Source organism: Physcomitrium patens, chromosome 17, assembly GCF_059467195.1.
Source record: "Physcomitrium patens ecotype Gransden chromosome 17, ASM5946719v1, whole genome shotgun sequence".
NCBI lineage: Eukaryota > Viridiplantae > Streptophyta > Bryopsida > Funariales > Funariaceae > Physcomitrium > Physcomitrium patens.
In genome coordinates this window covers 12,253,153-12,275,321 of record NC_143426.1, presented here as the reverse complement: position 1 = coordinate 12,275,321, position 22,169 = coordinate 12,253,153, and the positions used below count along the sequence as shown (strand labels likewise).

Sequence of the window (22,169 nt, the reverse complement as noted above, 5' to 3'; positions counted from 1 at the left end):
CATCTACAACTAAGGCTTCTAAGGAAGAGGAGAGGCTTTGTTACTTTGTATTAATTGTTATGTGATTGATCCAGTCAGAAACAATGTGAATCTTTTTCGTATCTTCATTTCATTTCATTTTTTTGTTGGTTGTTGATGGATATGATTTTTGCTGATTGTTTGTCTTTTGTTTGGTTGAGTGTTTTTGAATGCACTATTGTGAGCTAAAATAAATCTCTATTGATTGGAAGTTTATTCTAATTCACAACAAGTGAATTAACTATATAAATTTTAGGAATTATAGCTATTTATTAAATCTTAATCAAATCACTCTTTAATCTTCTTTAAACACCAAGTTATTAAGCAGCACTTACAACAACAATCTATTTACAACATGCATACCAAAGAAGTTCTTTCTATTAATACTTGTTTTTTTTATTGATTTTAGTTTGGTTGATTTTTTATTATTTTATATTATTTATTTAAATTTCATTCATTAATAAAAAAATCATCCATGAATGAAATCTGATCCATGAATAATTTATCATCCATCTTCAAAATTCCTCTATGCTTAAATACATCATCCTTTATTTAATTTTCATCCAATAGGAACACATCCAATTTTGACCTAATTAAATCCTATTCTAAGTTCATTCAAATCTAACCTAATTTGTCTAATGTAGAAGTTCAACGTTGACTACCTTAATCCACCACAAAGGGCACACTTTGAGGAGGGCTCAGATTTCTGTTGCACTCCACTCACTCTAGCCATGTTCCTCAGGGCTTTCAACATCCACCCTTATTTCCTGGTGAGGAGCCTTCATCCTGCTACTATGGACGTCTGCACCCTGCTGGGCGTCCACCAAAGCCAAATTCCATCCCTACCGCAACAACGTCCACTATTTAAGGAAGAAACCACACGCGGAATAATGTCGTCGCACGACACTGTAGCAGAACCACCACTCAAATCCACTTACAGAAGCACAACAAAGAAGAAATTCTTGTTGGTATGCTTTTGGTTCCACTTAAAACCTTGTGCAACCACCGCAAAACCACAAGAAAAAAGAACAACACCACAATCACTCTGTAGTACAACCGAGCGACAACAGCACCTCCAGCAGCAGATCGACCAGGAGAACACGAGACGACTTATAGAGGAGAGTCTATACAACGGAAAATTTCCAACTCACTGAGCGAGAATTACTAAGTAGCAATAAGAGAGAAAAAAATTAACGAGAAAACCAAGCCAATCCAAAACGATGCTACTTTGAAGGCGAGTAGAACAACAATAAGATCTACAGAAGAAATTGAAGAGAAGATAAAAAATAAAATAAAAACTTTGTCAATCCACTAGCAACTAGCGGCAACATAGTCCATAACCACGGAATCACACTCGGAACAAAACCGACCTTGTAGCAAGTCCAGATTGTTGCAACACCAACTCCGGAAAGGAAAGAATGTTGACAAAAACTTAAATTCCGCAACCAACTGGAAATTGCATAACAACCAGATCTGAGACAGATCCGAGAGGAAGACAAAAAATAATGTCTATTAACGATGTCCACTTCACAATTCAAAGTGCAAGAACCCCATGGGAAAGAGGAACCACTTCCGCCGCACAAAACAATTCTACCTCCTCAATCTAAACTGCGGACTCCACCGTAGCACCACCTAATATGGAGCTCTACGTTGATCATGGAAAGAAGAGCGCTCGAATCGTTGACGGCAACCCCGATTGCCTAAGGGATAAGCACCACCAGCCAAATTTGTTGGCGCTTCCTCAACTAGTATTGCTAGTAAAACAAACAAACAAACAAACAAACAAACAAACAAACAAAAAAGATGGGATCCAGGGCGGCTAGACCCTTATCGATGAAGAGGCCATCGCCGTTCCTGAGAAGCCTCTTGCCCTCCTCATCACCTATTCTTTTTTTTTCTTTATAACTTTTTTTCTTTATATCTTTTTTTCTTTTTCTTTTTCTCTTTTTTTCTTCTCTTCCTTTTGATTCTTCTTCTTTTTCATATTTTTTCTTTTCTCCTGTTGTTTTGAGCTTATTATTTATTTATTTATTTTTATAACATATATATGTATATATATATATGCATATTTTAAGAATTATTAATATTTTTTTCTTTTGATAATAAGGGCTACTCCAAGTGGCCATCATCTTATGTTAGCTACAAAAAACATATTTATCATTGAAATTTGTCTTAATAAATTCTATCCTAGGCTGCATATCTGCTATTAGCAATCTATTTTTTATTTTTTCAAAAAATTCTACTACTAATTCACAAAACTTATAATAAAAGGCATAATAGGTGCCTTTTTATACTAAATATTCAAGTGAGTCAATTTAGTGATTCACATATGGACTACATATCTTCTAGATTGGATAAGTTGGTCACCTTCCTATTTTTACACTAGTTCTTATGCATAGCTACTTATATGGACTGGATTTGAATCTAGACCACCTCTTATATAACCACTTTTGTGGCAAATTGCCCACAACCCAAGGATGCTATCCTATTCTAAATTATATCCAAATCCTATAAAACAAGATTGTTTTTTTTTTTATTTTTTTTATTTTTTATTTTTTTACATAGGATTCATTATCTCTTAATAAATGGAAGAGATAATATCCTAATAGAAATAAGCATCATTTGTAGAATTACTTTGCCTCTCTAATGAATCAAAATCCAAAAAAATTTGATAAAAATCAAGATTGACTTTGTTTAGCTAGAATTTTACTCAACTTGAGTAATAAGTGTATAACTTATTTTTATCATTATGTGGTAATTTTTTCATACTTATTATTCCTTACATCTATTTTCAAATGTTCTTATTAGAAATAATTTACCATTTAATGTTTTCAATTATAAAGAGCTGTCAAAAAAATTCTAAACATAATAAGGATCTAACCAGAGAGCATCAAATTTGCCAAAGAAATCCATTCTCTTAGCATTTTATAACAACACTAGCTTTTTTGGTTGTAAGACTCTCTTCCTGTATTTTTTATTAAAAGTAATTTTTTTTCCTTTGAATTGCTTCTATATGTTAAGCTCTAATCTTTTAAATTTCATCAAGGCCCACTAATTATTCTAATATATATTTCAAGGATTCTTAGATAGTTAGTCAATCATTTATTGCTATCCTAAGAGAATTGACTTTAAATTCAAATAGAAAAATTGCTTCTATTCCATACACTAAAAAAATGGAGTAGCCTTGGTTGTGACCTTGTAAGTTATATGATAAGTCCACAAGGTTGTTAGTAATTTTGTATTCCAATCTTTCTTAGAATCTTGTATTGTTTTTTTTAGGATATTAACTAAGGTTTAGTTTACTCTTTTTATATGACCATTAGTTGGTGGATAGTAAGGAATAGTCATATGAAAGTTTATATTAAACCTATTTCATCTCCGCTATCACACTATTCAAGAAGTATGTACTTTGATCTCTAATCAAAATTTTGATACAATCAAATCAAGTAATGATTTGCTCATATATAAAATTAGCTATGTAGATAGCATTATTGGTTTTAACAGCTCTTGCTTCTATCTATTTTATTAGATATTCCATGGCCACTACAATATGTTTCATCCCTCTTAAAGAATTAGGGTGAATTTTTTCTATGTAATTAATTTCCTATTTTTTAAAAGAAACAAAATATAAGGATATGTAGAAAAAAAGTGCCATATATAAATCATTTTTTTCATAATGTTGCTAAGAGTTACGTTGTTTAATATAATCATATACATCTTGAAATATGGTAGGCCAAAAATACCTTGCTTTCATTACCATTTGAGTTGTCAATCTACTTGATATGTCTCCACATGGGCTATGGTAGCATGCTATTAATATGGTTGGTACTTCATCAACTACTACATATTGTTTGAAAAGACCATCTACTCCTTAACAATACAATCTTTTTCTTAAAATAAAAAAATGAGTGCTATTAATTCTAATCTTAAATCATTAATATTTGAAAAATTCTTCCAAAAATTGATTAAAATTTTAAAAAATTATGATGTGATTATATCAAGTAAGATGGATAGAGATGATAAAAAGAGATTCATCTGCTAAGTTTTTATCAATAGAAGTAGGGCTTATATCTCTTTTTAACTTCAAAAGGTGATTTGCTTGGTTATGTAATTTTTTAAGTTTTTATTCTACCTTGTAGTCAAATTTTTCTAATAACAATATCTATTGAGTTATATGACTACTCAAATTTGTTTTATTCATTAGATATTTGATGGCCATATAGTCAACAAAAAAAATACCATAGAATTTAATAAGTAATGTCAAAATTTTTTCATAAAAAAAATTGACGCTAAATTTTTTTTTTTTATGGTACTATAATTTTTTTCTACTACATTTAATTTTTTGTTAGCAAATGCTATAGCATAATTTTAATGCCCACCTTCTATTGGTTGACATAATACACTATCTACTACTATCAATAAAGCATCACAATAGATATAGAAGGAAAGATTTTAATTAAGTGGTTTTTAGATGGGATAAGAGCTTAATGTTGCCTTTATTCAATCAAAAGCTTCTTAATAATCTTTTGTCTACCAAAACTTAATCAACTTCTTTTTGAGATTGGTAATAAATAAAGTTTTTGTGGCATAGTGGAGAATTAATTCTCAATACCATCAAAGATGTTATAAGATATTTTTTACTCTCTTAATATTTTTAAGAGGTTCCATTTTAGCTATGACTTCTATTTTTTCTAAATTGGATTGTCTTCCTTCTTAGATACCATATAATCCAAGAAGACCCTTTTTTGTATTATCAAGTATAATTTATCAAGATTTAAATCAATTTCTATTTCTTTACATCTTTCTAAGATTTCTTCTACATGTTTTAGATGATCCTTGGTATTGAATTGGATATTAAAATCATCTATGAATATTGACATTAATTTATATAGCAAAATTAAAAATACAAAGGTCATGGCTCTTTGGAAGGAAAAAAAAAACATTACAAAGTCCAAAAGACATGATCAAAAAAATTAAAGGTATCCAAGGAAGTGATAAAAGTCATTTTATGGCAATCTTTTAGAACTATAAAAATTTGATTATAATCAAAATAATCATCTATAAACATATAGATTTTGTAATCTGCCACTTTATCTAAAATACTATTAATAAAAAAAAAGGTAAAAATAATCATTTTAAGTGTGCTTATTGAGTTTTCGATAATTTATGTAAACTCTTAATTTACCATTCTCCTTCTACACAAAGACCATAGGAGAGATCTAATTTGTTATTTCTATCGATTTAATAAAACCAAATTTTAATATTTTTTCTAACTCTCCTTTAATAATCAATTGGAGTTGGAGGTTTATACGTCTTTTTGTTTGACTAATTGCCTTGGCACCAATAATAAGAAAAATAAGATATTGAGCCACCATAGGTAGAATATCCTTCAAATCTTTGTATGACCATGCTGAAACGTCTCTATATTTTGTGCTTTAATTATAATATCTAAACATTTCTTCTTGATTTAAATGAATTCTAATTTTAATGTTTTTAGGCTCTTCTCTTTTGTGGAATATATATACAAAATTTCATTTAGATTCTTATATTAAAGATTGTTCTAAAGAATTCATTTATCAATTATTAGGTATGAGATGATAGTTGACAATTCCATTTCCAACTATAATTTTTAATGAAATATTTTAAAATCTAAGAAGTAGAATCAAGTTGGCATCTCTTTTAAGGACCTCAATTTTTTCTTCTAATGTTCTATCTATGTTAATGCTAAAAACTAGGATTTCTTCAACTTTTTTAATTTTTAATATATTTTTTAAAAAATAAATAGATATAAAATAATCAAAATTAGAGTCTCGTTGATCATTTAATTATTGTTTAAATTCTCTATTATCTTTTCATTGATAAAGATTCAAATCTAAATATTCTATTTTCTTTGAATCTTGGTCAATTGAATTAAATAACTTTATTAATTTTTCTTATAATTTAGATAATTAGATATTATTCCAAGAATCAAAGGAATTAATTTTTTTATGATCAAATATAGGTTGTATGGAGATTTGGTTTTATTTTTCCATAGATCAAAGATAATATGAGCTTTATCTCTTCTCTAGTTGACTATGGCTTTTCAATCCCTTAATTATAGCCTATCAAGTAATAAAAAAAAAAAAAAAACAAAACAAAACAAAACAAAACTTAAATATATGCATCTGAATAACATGATATATCAAGACATATTCTTCTCTCTCAATCCAAATCTTAGAATTTTTTTATTTGGCCTATTGAAATACATGGACTTTGATTTTTCATCTTGATAACAAATAGAAATGGGCTAGTAATACTCAATGCTAGTTTCTCCATGGTTTAGAAAGGCATAATGTTCAAACTACTTCCACCATCTACAATAGTATAGGATATTATTTTATCTATAATAAAAACCTCAATTTCTATTATTTTTACTTCAATTTACTTTAAATAGGTATCTATTATTTCTTGCCAACTTAACTTTAGGCCTATGGACAAATAAAATGGATGAATTAAGTTTTATAAAAATATTTGAGGTGTACCATCAACTATCATCAAGATGACTAGAATTTGTTTTTCGAATTGACAAAGTTTGTATAAAATAATTTTGTATATTTATTTATTTAAAAAATACCTTTCTTTGCTAATTATAATTATCATCTATGACTTAATATTTTTTGACTTTTTAAAAGTTTATAATTCTATAGCAAAAGTTTTGACAAATCATTTGTTAGAGCTACATACAATAATAAAAGTGTAGTTAAAAAAAACTCAAAAATAACAAAAGATTAATACTCATGCTTTTGTAAAAAATAACCATAATTCAACATAGATAACAAAGTATAATTGCTTTTTTGCAATATTAAGACTATTTATTTTTGTGAAAAATTGGACTATTATAGGCTTACACATTTACCTATTTGTAAAGAAGTCAATCTTGTTGCTTACCAATTACATCTATTAAAATCTGTTAAAATTATTTTCATGTTCTACATCTCTTTTTTAGAGTCATATAATATAGTGAATATATTAAAAAGGAAAAAAATATGACTTCTTCCTATAGAAGTAGATAATAATCAAGAATTTAAGGTAGACAAAGTCTAAGATTCAAGGTGGTACCAAAATAAATTGAAATATCTTATTTATTGGCATAGATATGATATTAGTGAATATACATAGAAGCTAGCAAAGAAACTTGTAAATGCAACAAAGAAGGTTGAAGCTTTTCATTAACAACTATAAAAATCATGATAAAGAATTACAAGATCCATAAAAGATGATAATCCTTCTTTTTAGAACTTATTTTTAGAAGATAGGATATTGTCATAGACGTGTATATTTATTTCAATACTTATTTATACTATTAGATAGAAATAGGTAAATATAAATTAATTTCATAATATCTTCAAGCAAGCTTCTTAGAAGCTTTATAGATGCAGTTTTGACTTTACATGTATTTATAGTTGGTCAACAAATTAACTATGTATCATATGTATTAGTAACTTGTAGAATAAGCTAACTATAAGGCACACATATATAAAACTTTCTTTGCAAGTTAAGATATGTCTCTAGCAAAATCAACACATATTAGAGGTCCTATAGAAAATTGCCATATAACTCTTAGTTAGAGAGTATATATGGAAAGAAGAATGAAACCTTCTTCACTCTTGTCAATGCCTTTTTAATCCTTAATCTTTTTTTGAGACTTTTTAGTCTTCTTATTTTTAACATTAGTCATTCTTATTCAATATATTACCATCATTGAGTCATTTTTTAGTCTTTTTGAATGACTTAAGAATGTATTGAGATTTTCTTTCTTTGAGAATCATATCCTTGGTAATAACCTTCCTAATCAATACTTTTCAAATTTTCAATAGTATCAAAATACTTTGTTGGCATTGAATCATTGAGGATCTATATAAAAACAAAAAATTAAAAGATAAAGGTTTAACATTACATAGTTAGAGATTGATTAATTGGATTTACAAGTAACAAATACTCTTAGAAGATTTTTGCATATGTTATATTTTAACCATTATTGAAAACAAAAAAATAGATTCAATTTTTTATTTTAATAAATTAATTTATTAATAGATAGATATAGACTATTTAAAAATATGGATACATTCTAATTAGAAGTTAACTTTAGAAGTATATTTTTTGTTCTCTTTTCTAATACAAACTTAGAAGATAAAAATAAAATCAATGACAACAAATCCAAAAAAAATCCTATCTCTTACAATTACATTAAAACTACCTATACTCAATCTAAATAGGAATTCTTTTTATCATTCTAACACCAAAAAATATTCCATTGACAAAGAAGCTATAGCCATCTTTAATAGTATTTTAGACAATTAATTAATAGAGCTTAAAATAATCTCCTCAATAAAACTTCAATTGAATCACAATAATAGACTATCATCTCCTTTAATATATCCAAAAATATATCTAGTCAAAAAAAATATCAATTCTCCATCAACACCAATCATAAGATCAATATCAAGATAAATAATAGAATGTGTCTTGATTAACAAAGAGAAAAATAGACTTATCTAGCCCACCGTCTAGGTCTTGCAATCCTATCGGATTTGTATAAAGACTTTCAAAATTATTTTGATTACAAAAATAGTCAAATAGCTCCCACTGAAAGATGCAACATAGAAACACCTTCTATTTGAAATCTACCACATAGATATCTTCAAGCAGCTCTGTACAAAGATCTCATACATTGTTGTTAAGAGGATAAGCCTCCCTAAGAAATCACAAATTCTTTATTTATAAGTAAGTTGTAAGAAGTAAAATATTATCCAAAAGAACTCAAATATAAAAAAATAGCCAAAAATTGAGTAAAAAATATCGATTAATTTCTTTCTTATATCAAGATATACCTAATTCCTAATTCTAATTTTAAATCCAAATCTCTTCACACTTAAATACCTAGAATTGACTCATTATTAATTCAATCTAGGCAAAATTTAGTTCATTTAGCTTAATTCAAGCTACAAACTGTAAATTATCAAAGTTAATAAATAAATTTAGAAAAAATAAATGCCAAATTTTTTTAAAAAAAATATTGGCTGTTTGTAATAGTCACAATCCTCAAAATCCATGTCCACAAATAACCAGTTGGATCTCCTTCATTACAGTTCATTTTTTTGGATGCTAAGACTTATTAGAAAGTTAATAATGAGATCTATCTTTTTTCAAAATTTCAAGAAAAAAAGAAGAAAATTTTGTAAGTAGCATCAAAAACTCCAAATAAGACTTGAAACTACTTGCTATCATGGACATACACATGTAAACCAATAATTACTTATATGATTAAATAAAAGTATGTAAAAGTAGATTATTTCTATAATATCTTCTATAGAAACTTCATATATGGTGCTTTAACTTTATAGGTGTCTATAATTAACTTTTTAGGTTAAAAACATAATCAACAAGTTAGCCATGTATCACATATGTTGATAGCTTGAAGAACAAGCTAACTATGTGGCATACACATAGAAAACTTGTCTTGTAAGCTAATGCATGTGTCTTACAAAGCCAATGCATATTAAAGGTCCTATAGAATATTTCCATATAGCTCCTAATTAGATAATATATAGAGAGGTAAGATTGAAGCCTTCTTCACTCTTATCAACTCCTTTCTTATTTCTAGTTTAGATTCAAGAGTTTCTAGTTTCCTTGTCTTTTAGAAAAAGTTATTCCATTTTTTTTTAATATACATACTTCTTTATTTCCATTTTATTATACTAGTTTATTTACTTTCATCAAGTTCTTATCCTTGACACTTGTTCCAAATTTTCAACAACCTGTTTTCTAGAAGTTTACTTATATCTCTCTTATCACAACTTTTTTTCTTGTATCTTAAAGCTTATTGAAAAGATAAAAATGAGATCTATCTTTTCTCAAATTTTCAATATAAAAAGATGAAAATTGAAGAAATGGCTAAAAAAAACCTTGAACTAGTCTTGAATCTTGTCGCCTAAAAACTCCAGCAATCCTCTATCTATAAATTTGAATTTATCTCCTTCATTAAATTTTTCTTTTTATATGCTAAGACTCATCAAGAAGCTAACAATAAGATCTAGCTTCTTCCAAAATTTCAACATAAAAAAGTGAAAATCCAAGACATGGCATAGAAAATCTCAAATTAGTTTTAAATCGTGTCACCTAAAAACTCTAGTGACTCCCTTCTACAAACTTGCTTGAATCTCCCTTATCATAGCTCTTCTTTTTCCATACAAAGCATATTAAAAAGCTAACAATAAGATCTAGTTTCTCTAACAAACTTAAGATAAAAAGAAAAAAATTCAGAGAATGGTATCAAAAATTCCAAATTAAACTTGAAACTTGCCACCTCAAATTTTCAACCCTAATTCCACAAGTTTGATTGTATCTCCTTCATCAAAATATTTCTTCTTGTATGAAATGGCTTATTGAAAAGCTAACAATGAAATCAACCTTCTTTCAAAATCTCAATATAAATTGATGAAAATCCAAGAAATGGTATAGAAATCCTCAAATCAATCTGAAATCTCATTTACTAAAAATTCTAGCAACCTCTTTTTTACAAATTTGCTTAGATCTCCTTTGTAACACCTCTTCTTTTTGTGTGGTAAGGCTTATAGAAAAGCTAATAATAAAATCTATTTTTTTTAAATATCAAAAAAAAAAAAAATAATAAGTGGCATCAAAAATCTCAAATGAATCTTGAAACTTGCCCCTTCAAAATTCCAACAATCTCTCCCACCACTAAATCTAATCCAAGCAGAAAAACACCCCTCTTTTTATGCCAAAAATCTCTATTCTAAACTTTTTTCAATATCCATCTTAAACCAATATAGAGTCAAATAGCTACTATAAAAGAAAATATCTTCAAAGCTTAAATAATCCATTTAAGGTAGTAATTTTATATTCTAAATCATATTCAAATTTATAAATATATTAGCATTATATTCTACTTTTCCTAAAAATATAACTAATTACCTTCTAAATATCTTTGATGCACTTAAATTGAGTGCAACACAATACTCTCTTCTTTCAAGCCTACAAATACTTTGATATGTGCCAAAGAATATGACCACAATACTTCCATCATTAAAATCAGAGTTATTATGAGCCATATCACTTTTGAATTGTTGATCAAAATATTGAGGCTCAAAAGCCTGTAAATCTTCTATATAATTCATTCAAACTTGCTTCTTGAAGACTTTAATTTGCTTTCCTATAATCCTAGTCATTAATTGTGTTCCATCTAACTCTCAAAGAAAACAAGTTACATTATATTACTCCATAAGTGTGAGCTCAAATTTCACCACTCAATGAAATTGATGCCATACAACAAGTTCAAGAGATAAAATAGAAGAACTTCCAATTGTATAATTGCTAAGTTCATTTAAATCTTGATATTCACAATTCAATTAACTTTAAGCCTTCCAAGCAATGATTATTAATATTAATAAAACAAATTTAATGAAATTTACTATGGTCTTTAAAGTTATTTTCAAGATCATCACTTAAATATCAATGGTTTATTCAAGATCGTTTATATGGTCCTTAATTACTAATTTTTATGTGATTATAAAAATATAATTAATTATAATAAATAAATAATTAATTAGTTGAAACTTATAAAATATTATTCTTTAAATTTTTAATAATAAAAGTAATTGATCAAATTATTACCATTAATCCATAGTAAAAGTAAAAAAATCTTAAAAATTAAGTTAAAAGTAAAAATCAAAAATAAAAGTCTAAATTAAAAGTCTAAAGTAAAAGATAAAACTAAAAGAGAGAAAATTAAAATTTAAAAATTAAAATCCAAAATTTAAAATATGAAAGTTACAAAATACGTTAAAAATAAAAGTAAAAGTGGGACTAAAGAGAGATAAAAGCCAAGGTACCTTGATAACGCCCAAGAATTAAAGGCAGCAAATCTCTTTCTACTCCAAAATTTGCCAAAAATCGTGAATAAATTCAAATTGAATGATTTTTAGCCTATTGCAGATTTAACTTAAAGGCGCTCCTGCTTCAATAAACTTCAATTTAATCCGGTACCTAAGCTGTAGAATATGCTCCTTCAAAGTTAAGTGACCAAGATTTCTATGGTAGGCAACCTCCTTCCACTTAACAATAAACCAAACATTCAATTTTTCTTTGATTTTATTGAAATTTAAGCAATTAGAAGCTCAGTTTGAAGGTGCACTTATTTCCAAAATTTCACAACAATCCAATTAGAAGGCACCGAGAAATGTCTTTTCAAAAGTGGTTGATCTAAATTACCAAGGTTGCCGACCCCTATGCACTCAAAATTCCACCAAAAACATTTTCTCACTCCAAATCAAGCGATCCTTATCTTTTTGTAAAGCTAACAACAAAAGGTACAACCACAAAAAAACTCACATCAAAACTCCAAAAATCAAATGATTGATTGAGGGAGATCCGAGGCTCTTGAACCCTTGGAATATTTGGGAGGCCGAAGGAGCTATCTACTACAATGATCTATGTCTTAAAACCCAATGACCATCATTCACTACTCAAGATCTATGAATACAAAACTAAAAAATTCACAATAAGATTAAAAATCAAAAATAAAATTAAGATTAGGGTTTAGGACCAAAAATTTGGCAGGACTTTGCCTTTCATCAAAAGATGAGAGAGAGGGGCTTGGAGAGCCAAGCTACTCATATATAATTTAGTGATGGCATATAAAAAGGGTGGCCACATCTCCACCCTTGATCTCTAAGATCCTAATGTAGATCTACAGCATTCATTCATCTAAAAGGCAATTTTATTACCAAGGCTGATGGCTCTTGTAAGTGGTCAAGAAAGCACGTTTTGGAAAATCTAATTTCACCATCGTATTTAAAACACCTTTTTATGCTGAGATTGACTCCTCACATGCCTCAATCCATGCTCAATTGCAATTTTTATGAAAATTTTTACCTATAAGGATCTTGACAATTCTTGTAAAATCCTTCAAAATGAGAATTTCATCACTCTACTTGTATTCTGAAGGAGAGGGTGCTAATCTCGTTTTTTTCACTCCACTAGATGAATCCAATGCCTCCATTGCATTAAGAAGACTTACATTAATTAGAAGAATCACTATGCTACTTGAATTTGTTGAATTTGGAGGAAATCTCAAAATTATCATTGCTAAATTTTACTAGATCTTTTTAAAAATTATAATTCTAACTCACTCTAAATCATATGAAATGATTTTAGGTGAATTCATAGGCTTTTAGTTAACCCTCATAGTAGTGACTAACAACTTCTAAATTATTAAAACTAAGTTGTTATTTTGATTTTTTAACTTTTATTACTTTGATCCTAATTAATCTAACTCAAGGAATTAGGCTATGATTTATACCATCAAAGATTGCAATCCTGAAAATTCTATAAAAATAAATTATACTTATATAAATCCTAATCTAACATGCTAAATAATCATAAAATAAGGAAATAATAAAAATTTAAATTTTAGAGCATAATTGAGAGCTTACATTCTATTGTAGGATTTTTTGAAATCAAGTAGTAATATAACCAAAGGTCGATTTGATTCAATAGCCTAGTCTATAGCCTTAAAAGCTAAGAAGATATTATCAATGATGCTTTTTCTTTCTATAAAACTTATTTGGTTGGATCTAATCAGATAGAGGAAGAAAGATTATAATCTAAGGGCTAATGTTTTGGCAAGAATCTTATAAATGGTTCCTAATAAGGTGATAGGCCTCCATTTTTTTAAAATATTTATATCTTTCTTATGGAATTAAATAAATTAATCATGTATTGAAGTGTTCATAGAAGGTACTTGATGTCAGGGCCTTATTGAAGACTTCCAAGAGGGATCTCCAAGAGTATCTTTTTATAGAGAGAAAAATTTCAATTAAAAGTTTATTTAGTCTTAGGGCATATCCACTTAGTACTTCTTTGAATGCCTTTTAGATTTTTGATTTAGAGAGTGGTTGAATCAAAGTCTTATTCATATTTATTGTTACTAGTATTGAGATTTTATTATAACAAATATTCCAAGCGATCTCATTCCCTGGTGATTTTTTTTTGTGATAAAGAAATTTTTATAAAAATTAATTGGATATCAAGCCATTGCCTCATTTATTATGTATTCTTAGTAATATTTATCATTGAGTTGTTATACAAGAAGAATTGATTTGAATTCATGAATACTTAGAAAGAATTCTTTCCACATCCATCCATCAAATTATGAGTTTTAAATAGAAGCACGTATTGCTTGCCTCTTTGTAGCTTGTATCTCCTTAATTAGCATTTCTTGTGAGGCCTTTGCATGGATCTCTTGAAAAAAGGTATTATTTGGATCTTATTATATTAACCATTCTATTGATGAAATTATTGATTGGAGTTGATGTTGTCATATTTTGTGAAGTTTGCTTGAGATTACATCAAGCACTTAGATGTAGAAGGTAAAATAGAGCATGCAATAAAAAGATCCTAATAATTCTAATAGAATCCTAAGCAAACTCTAATTAAATTATAACAATGTTAATCAATCTTTAATTAAATTTCAAAAGAAATCTCAAAGAACTTAGAAAAAAAAATATAAAAAAATAATAAATTGATCTTTTATATATATATATATATATATATATATATAGATATATATATATAGATATAGATATTGATATCTAAATCCTAAAAATATATTAAAAATAAAAAACTTAATTAAACCTTAGTCAAATCTTAATATAATTTTAAACCAAATCTTAATAAAATATTAACCAAATCTTAGACCAAATCCTAATCAAATTCTAATTAAATCTTAAATCCTAAATCTTAACTAAATTATAATAAAATTATAATTAAATATTAATTAAATCCTACACCATAATCAAAATCTAATAAAATCGTAATAAAATTTTAAAAAAATCATATTCAAACCTCAATCAAATCCTAAACTCTAATAAAATCTTAGATCAAATTTTAATTAGCCATTATATTTATAAAGTAATAAAAATCTTAAATAAAATCTTAGATCAAATCCTAAACTCTTCACAATTCCTATAGTAAATTGAAAATTAAATAATTAATAATCAAATTATCATTTTTGATTCAAAAATTTTATACTTTATAATAATTAAGTTAGAAATAAGCACAAAAAATTGTAAAAAGATCAAATCTACTAAATAAAAGATAACCTCTAAAATCCGCTTGGATGTTGGCCAACCTCCTTCTCTAACCTTAAGCTTGATATTTTAGGCCCAAAATCTCTTAATTTTACTATTCAATATGTTTCAAATTATATGCAATTTTTAGAATTTAATTTTACTATTTGTATGAAAAAATTTACTTTAATCCAATTGGCAGATTGACAAATATCTAAAAAACCTTTATTAATTTTTTAAACTCAAATTCTTAAGTTCTCAATATATTTGAGTTTTAATAAACTTTGTATTAACCATTAAATTAAGCTCAAACTTGCAATATAGATTGTACACAATAATAATCATTTAATTAAAAAATTTCACCTGTAGATCATTTATAAATCTCATACAATTCTTTAATCTACCAATTCTTTAAATTTATTAAAATCCAAAGTCACTAAAAAAACAACCATAATTTTGCAAAGTCTTTATAAAGTTGTTACATACTTGAATGACCTTAAACTCATGCTTAAAAAATCTCTCTAATGTTTGCCTCCAAATCTTGCTCTTTAATCAACCAAAGAACCTTGGAATTACTATAGGTACCTTAAGGTCTAATTTTGTCCTTGGTTCACAATCGGTTCATTTTAGATATCAATTTTTTATATTTTGAGGTAATTTTTGCTAAAATATATTTTTAATCTTCTTTTAAATATGCTTATATTAATTACTTATTTCTTTTATTTTATTTGTCTTATTTATGCCTTTATAAAATAAATAGAAGTTTTATCAATAAAAAGATAGAATTAAGATTAAAAATTTTATTTTCTTTTTATATTTATTCTTATTTTTTTATTATATTTTTTATTAGACTCTTTTATATAATATTTTTTCTTTCATCTAATGATAGTATTATTACACAACAACATATTTTTTTTTGAAGAGGCTAGTATTCTTTTATAATTTACTTATTGATAGAAGGTTTGGATATACTATATAACTTTAGTAATCCATAGAATCCAACCTTTGGTGTATAGGATGAAGATGGCTTTGACCTTCTACTAAATTTTTAAAGCTTTAAAAAATAAAGGATTGTTTAGAAAATTAAGATTGAATTGAATTTGGCGATTTTTTGCATTGTTGTTATTGGATTTTGAGAGAAAAAGTTATACTAAAAGGTATTTTGATAAGGTGCCAAACTCTACTAAAATTGTATTAGTTCTTCTCTTAGACTTTGTCCATTTGCTAGTATAAAATCTATTCAATTATATATGGGCTAGTAGTAAGTCATTTTGTTTATTTGACCACAAGAAGCATACATAGTTTTGGTAATTGAAGTTGTTTGATAACTAAGAATTGATAAGTTCCAATTTTAAAATTAATAAGTTCCATGATTCTTGTTCTTTCATAGTAAGTTTTTTTATTTTTTTGCTACAGTTTATTTGATTTGTAATCATATTGAAATCACCCACAATAAACCATAAATATACTTATGATAAATTATTGTTGATGATTGTCTAGAAAGTTTGGTGGTCTTTGTCTTTATTAAGTCTCATTTTCTATCTCATTCTATAGCTTGTGAAGTTTTATGGAATGAAGACTATCATAGTGTCATGATGCACTTGATTTAAGTGCATCAAAGATATTTAGAAGGTAATTAGTTTTACTTGTAGAATAGAAGGAATATAATACTAATATATTTACGTATTTGAATAGAATTTAGGATATGAAATTATTGCCTTAAATGGATTATTCAAGCTTTGAGGGTATTTTCTTTTAGGATAGATACCTGACTTTATATTGATTCAAGATGGATATTTGGAAAAGATTAGGATAGGTATTTTTAGCATCAAAGGGGTTTTATTTTTACTATTTTTATTTTTAATATTTCTTGAAGATTTCTTGTTATTTTTTTAAAATATTGTAGCAAATTACCTTAAAAATATAAATAATAATCAAAAAGATAGTAAAACTAAAAAGTGCTAATACTACATTTTTATAAAATGGACTTGTATTTACTTTGTAAGGTCATAGATAAAGCAAAACAAAGTAGATTAGAAAATTAAATCATATATACATGTGTAAGAAAGAATTAAGAATAAATTTTTTAAAAAACTATTTCAAGAAGTCAAGAATTGATACTTGAAGAGGACCAGATGTTAACCTAGGTCAAAATCAGACCTTGAGGCACAAAACCACACACCTACAATAACTTTGAGGTTCTTTTATAGATCAAAGAATGGAATTTAAGGATAGACTTGAAAAAAAAATTTACATTGGTTTCATGTCATTTGAATTAATATTGAGATTTTGAGGGATTTTCAAAGTTAATGATGTTCTTGGTGAAATTAGGATTTGAGAAATAAAAATACGTTTATAAATTTGAAGATTTCTTGAGTTTTGTGGTGTGTATACAAGTAAAATTTGGGCAATATGTTGGTGTGTTAATTGTGAATGTGTATGCAAATTTTAAAATCAATCAAATAGTTAGATTGAAGTCTACGAGGATTTTTGTAGGTAGAAATATCAAAGCTTGGAATTTGATGGTCAGTGAGTATTTCTAATATCTTCAGAAATTTGTCAATTGGATTATAATAAATATTTTTATATGGATACTAGACTTGATTTTCAACGTTTGGATGAAATTTGAGAATAATTCAATAGTTTCATGAGATATTAGGGATAGAAATTTAGTATTTAGGTTGAAGTAGAAAGTCACTCAATACCTGATTGGATTTTTAAGTTGATATCAACAATTTGATCATTAGTTGTTGAGATTCTATTTTGCTATATGAATTGTTAAAATTTTGTTTAAAATCTAGGATTTGATTAGAATTTGTTTGAGATTTGATTAATATTAGGATTTATTAAGAATTTGGTTAGGATTAGGATTTGGTTTAAAACTTGAATAGAATCTAATTAGTATTTGGATTAAAAATTTATTAAGATTTGATTAGAATTCATCTAAATTTTTTTTAGGAATTATCTAGGATTGAAGATTTTATTAAGATTTCATAAAGATTTAATCTAAGATTTTATTAAAATTTAATTAGGATTTTAATTAGGATTTTATTAAGAATATATTAGAATTTTTATTTTTAATATTTCTTTATGATTCTTTATTATTTTTTTAAAGTTTCTATTTTTAATATTTTTTGAAGATTTTTTTTTTTTTTTTGGATTAAAACATGGCTCTTTTGTGTTTCTTTTGTGACTTTTTTTTAATTTATTTTGATAGGTTATAATTTGATTGGATTTACTAGGGATTACTTATAGTTTATTTAAGGCTCTATTAGATTTGATAGAATTATTGTTGTATTTTTACTTACCTTCCACAACTAGGTACCCAATGCATTTTCAAGCAAGAATATACACAATTTGATACTATTGGTGTGTGTATCAATTACTAGTTTCTATTGGAAAGCAACTATGTGTTGTTTTAGAAGTTGTGACAGTGCAAGCCTAAGACTCCTTCTCCTTTCTGCAGTAGATTGCATGTAGCAAGCAATATTGTTTTGTTTAAGGTGGTTGGTGGTCGTTGACAATGACATTGCGTAGAGATCATATCTATAATAGTAGAATACAATGATCTTCTATAGTATAATTTGAACTATTGATAATAATAGTCTTAAGTTTTATTGCTAGTTATGTTCTTGATACAAGAGAAGGGATGGTATAATCAAGATTTAAAGACAAGAATAAAAAAATAAAATTAAAAATATTTGAAAAAAAATTACAAAAAAATGCAAAAAAAATAACCATAGAAGAGATGGCAAATTGGATCTATTTTCAATCAGCAATTTCATCATTAACCATAGCAACACATTGGCAACTACAACTTGCACATCAAACATTATGTTGAATCAACGCAACTTAATTTTCTTATAGTATTCTTGTGGAACTAGTATATTGTCTAAATTGTAGATTGCTATAATTGTTTGTTGCAAAGACTAGAGATTAGATGAATTCCAAGAACTCAATAACCAGCCGAAAGAGGAGTTCTCTAAGTATGTGAATACAATGGTGAAGTTAGATTTACCAAAATGTGCTTTCTTGATCACTTACAAGAGCCATCAGCCTTGTTAAAAAAATTGGCTCTTGGATGAATGAAGGTTGTAGATCTATGTTAAGGATCTTAGAAATCAAAGGTGGAGATAAGACCACCCTCTCACAAGCCATCACTCAATTGTATATGAGTGGCTTGGCTCCTCAAGCCCTCTCTCTCTCATCTTTTGATGAAAAGCAAAGTCATGTCAAATTTTGGTCCTAAACTCTAATCTTAATTTTATTTTTGATTTTTAATCTTATTATAAACTTTGTGATTGTGTATGCATAGATCTTAAGTAGTGAATGATGGTCATTGGGTTTTAAGACACAAGTCATTGTAGTAGATAGCTCCCTCGGCCTCCCAAATATTCTAAGGATTTAAGAGCTTGGGATCTCCCTCAATCAATCATTTGATTTTTAGAGTTTTGATGTGAATTAATTTTTAATTTTAGCTTTTGTTGTTAGCTTTTCAAAAAAGTAAAGATTTCTAGATTTGGAATAAGGACAAAATTTTGGTGGAATTTTGAGTATATAGGGTTGGCTGCCTTGGTAATTTAGATCAATCACTTTTGAAAAGACATTTCTCGGTGACTTCTAATTGGATTATTATGAAATTTTGGAAGTAAATGCATCTTCAAGCTAAGCTTCTAATGGCATAAATTTTACTAAATTCAAAGACAAATTGAATGTTTGGTTAATTTTCAAGTGGAAGGAGGTTGCCTACCGAGGCGGTCTTGATCACTCAACTTTGAAGGAGCATATTTTGCGCCTTAGGTATTGGATTCAATTGAAGTTTATTGGAGCATGAGTGCCTTCAAGTTAAATCTGCAACAGGCTAAAAATCATTCAATTTGGAGTTAATCACAATTTTTGGCAAATTTTGGCATAGAAAAGAATTTACTGCCCTCCATTCTTCGGCATTATCAAGGTACCTTGGCCTTTATCTCTCTTTAGTCCCACTTTTACTTTTATTTTTATAATAATTTTTAACTTTCATATTTTAACTTTTAGATTTTAATTTTTAGCTTTTACCTTTTTATCTTCTTTTTTATTTTTTACTTTTATTTTTACTTAACTTTTAACTTTTAACTTTTATTTTTAACTCAACTTTTAAGTTTTTTACTTTTATTATGGATTAGTGGTAATAATTTGATCAATTAATTTTACTATCAATTATCTAAGGGATAATAATTTTTAAGTTTTAATTATTTATTTATTTATTTATTTTAATTAATTATACTTTTTTAATCACATAAAAATTAGTAATTAAGGATTATATAACTGATCTTGAACAATCCATTGAAATTTAAGTGGAGATCATGTAAATAGCCTTAAAGACTATAGTAATATCATTAAATCATTTTTTTATTTATTTATATTGGTGACCATTGCTTAGAAGACTTAAAATTAATTGAATTGTTAATACTAAGATTTAAATCAACTTAACAATTACACAATTGGGAGTTTTAATCTCAAATGACTTGCCTTTCGAAGAAAGCATTAGATACTTAGGCTTTCAAGTAGGCTTTAAGATGCCTATAGAAACTTGCTTTGAAGCTACACTCATGGCTCTACAAAAGAAACTTGCATAATAGGGGATTGTCAAACTTTCACTGGCAAATCAAATTTTAGTAGCCAATCAAGTATTGTTGGCCTCCATCTGGCATGTAGCCTCTTGCTCGATCCTCACTTGAGATCCATCCCTAAGGTACGTGCTTTGATCCGCAATTACATGTGGTCAAGTGAAACAAGAGAATGTAATTGCCGTGCTGAGGTAGAGTGGAAATCACTCATTCTCCCACATAAAATAGGTGGCTTAATGTTGATTGATCCCAATATTCAGATTCATGCTCTGCTGGCCAAGCTCATGGTCAGAGGCTTGCTGCCAAGAAAGGCAGCATGGCAAACTCTAATCCCGCATCGTGTCCACTGCTTGCGACCCAAAAGAGGATGAAATTGGCCCCCGAATATACACTTCCTTCCTTATGCTCCATCAGTGTGAGGTACCGGTTTTGAAGTGTGGTGGGGGGTCTAGAATGCATGGATTTGGATCTGCCAAGGGCTCAGTTTTCAACAACCTGTGATTGTCGACGCCACTGCACATTAGTACCTCTTTTGAAACGGAGAGCTGCTCGACCCAGCCAACCTAATGGATGACAATGAACCATATGCTTTTGGAACGGGATGGATATGCAACAGCTTTAAATAGCTTAAAGACCTTAGGTGCACAAATTGCAGGGACTGGAAATCTCTAGAGGAAATTTCCCATCTAGTCGGCACCCACAACATTGCAGTACGCCGGACCAGCCTCTTCAAATCCATCTCGAGACACTGGAACATAATCCAGTCGCCTTCTTTCTTAGAACATAAATGAGTGCGATGGTATCAAAAATAGAGACTCTTCAAGACCTCTATCAATTACAATGGCCACACATGGGTGCCAAGTTTACCTCGATTCGATCCAACCTTTTTCACAGAACACCCGATCCCTTACATGATGTCACCAAACTCAACCTGCAAAAAACTCAAGTCATTACTGATAACAACCTCAGACCGTGGACATCAATCCAACGTATGAGGTCAAGGGGTTAATCAGAATCATGGGCTTGACTCGCAATCTCACTTTTGATCCGAGTGAATGGCTCTTGAAACCACCATCACCCTTGACACCCTCCCTTTTTTTCAACTACTCCACTGGGGCAAGATACATGATTGCTTTGGCAACGAACCCCCAAATCATGCGGCTACAAATCAAACAAAGCTCCCTCAGTCTGATACAAGAGGAAACAAACAGCTCCATCTAAAAAGGCCAACAACAGACATTTTTATGGCTAGTCAACTCAAGCGGACTGCCCACAAGAGGCTGGTTCGTACAAATGGACAACCCAGACATTTGCCTAATCTGTAATCGCGAGGTAAAAGAAGCCGCTGAACACTGCTTGCGAGGGTGTAAATTTGCCAGAAGAGTTTGGAAGGCCTTTGCTACAAGTCCCTCAA

General features: G+C 28.0%; 1 protein-coding gene across 1 annotated transcript; it reads right to left on the bottom strand.

The window, feature by feature from the left end:
* Nucleotides 1-545: 545 nt before the first annotated feature.
* On the bottom strand, nt 546-21,494 carry LOC112294181 (uncharacterized). Its single transcript, XM_090243897.1, has 3 exons — nt 21,338-21,494; nt 1,389-1,615; nt 546-860 (listed from the first exon to the last, which is right to left on the bottom strand). Exons 1-3 carry the CDS (start codon nt 21,492-21,494, stop codon nt 744-746), a joined length of 501 nt encoding a protein of 166 aa, XP_090100023.1. The 3' UTR covers nt 546-743.
* Between the last annotated feature and the right edge of the window lie 675 nt (nt 21,495-22,169).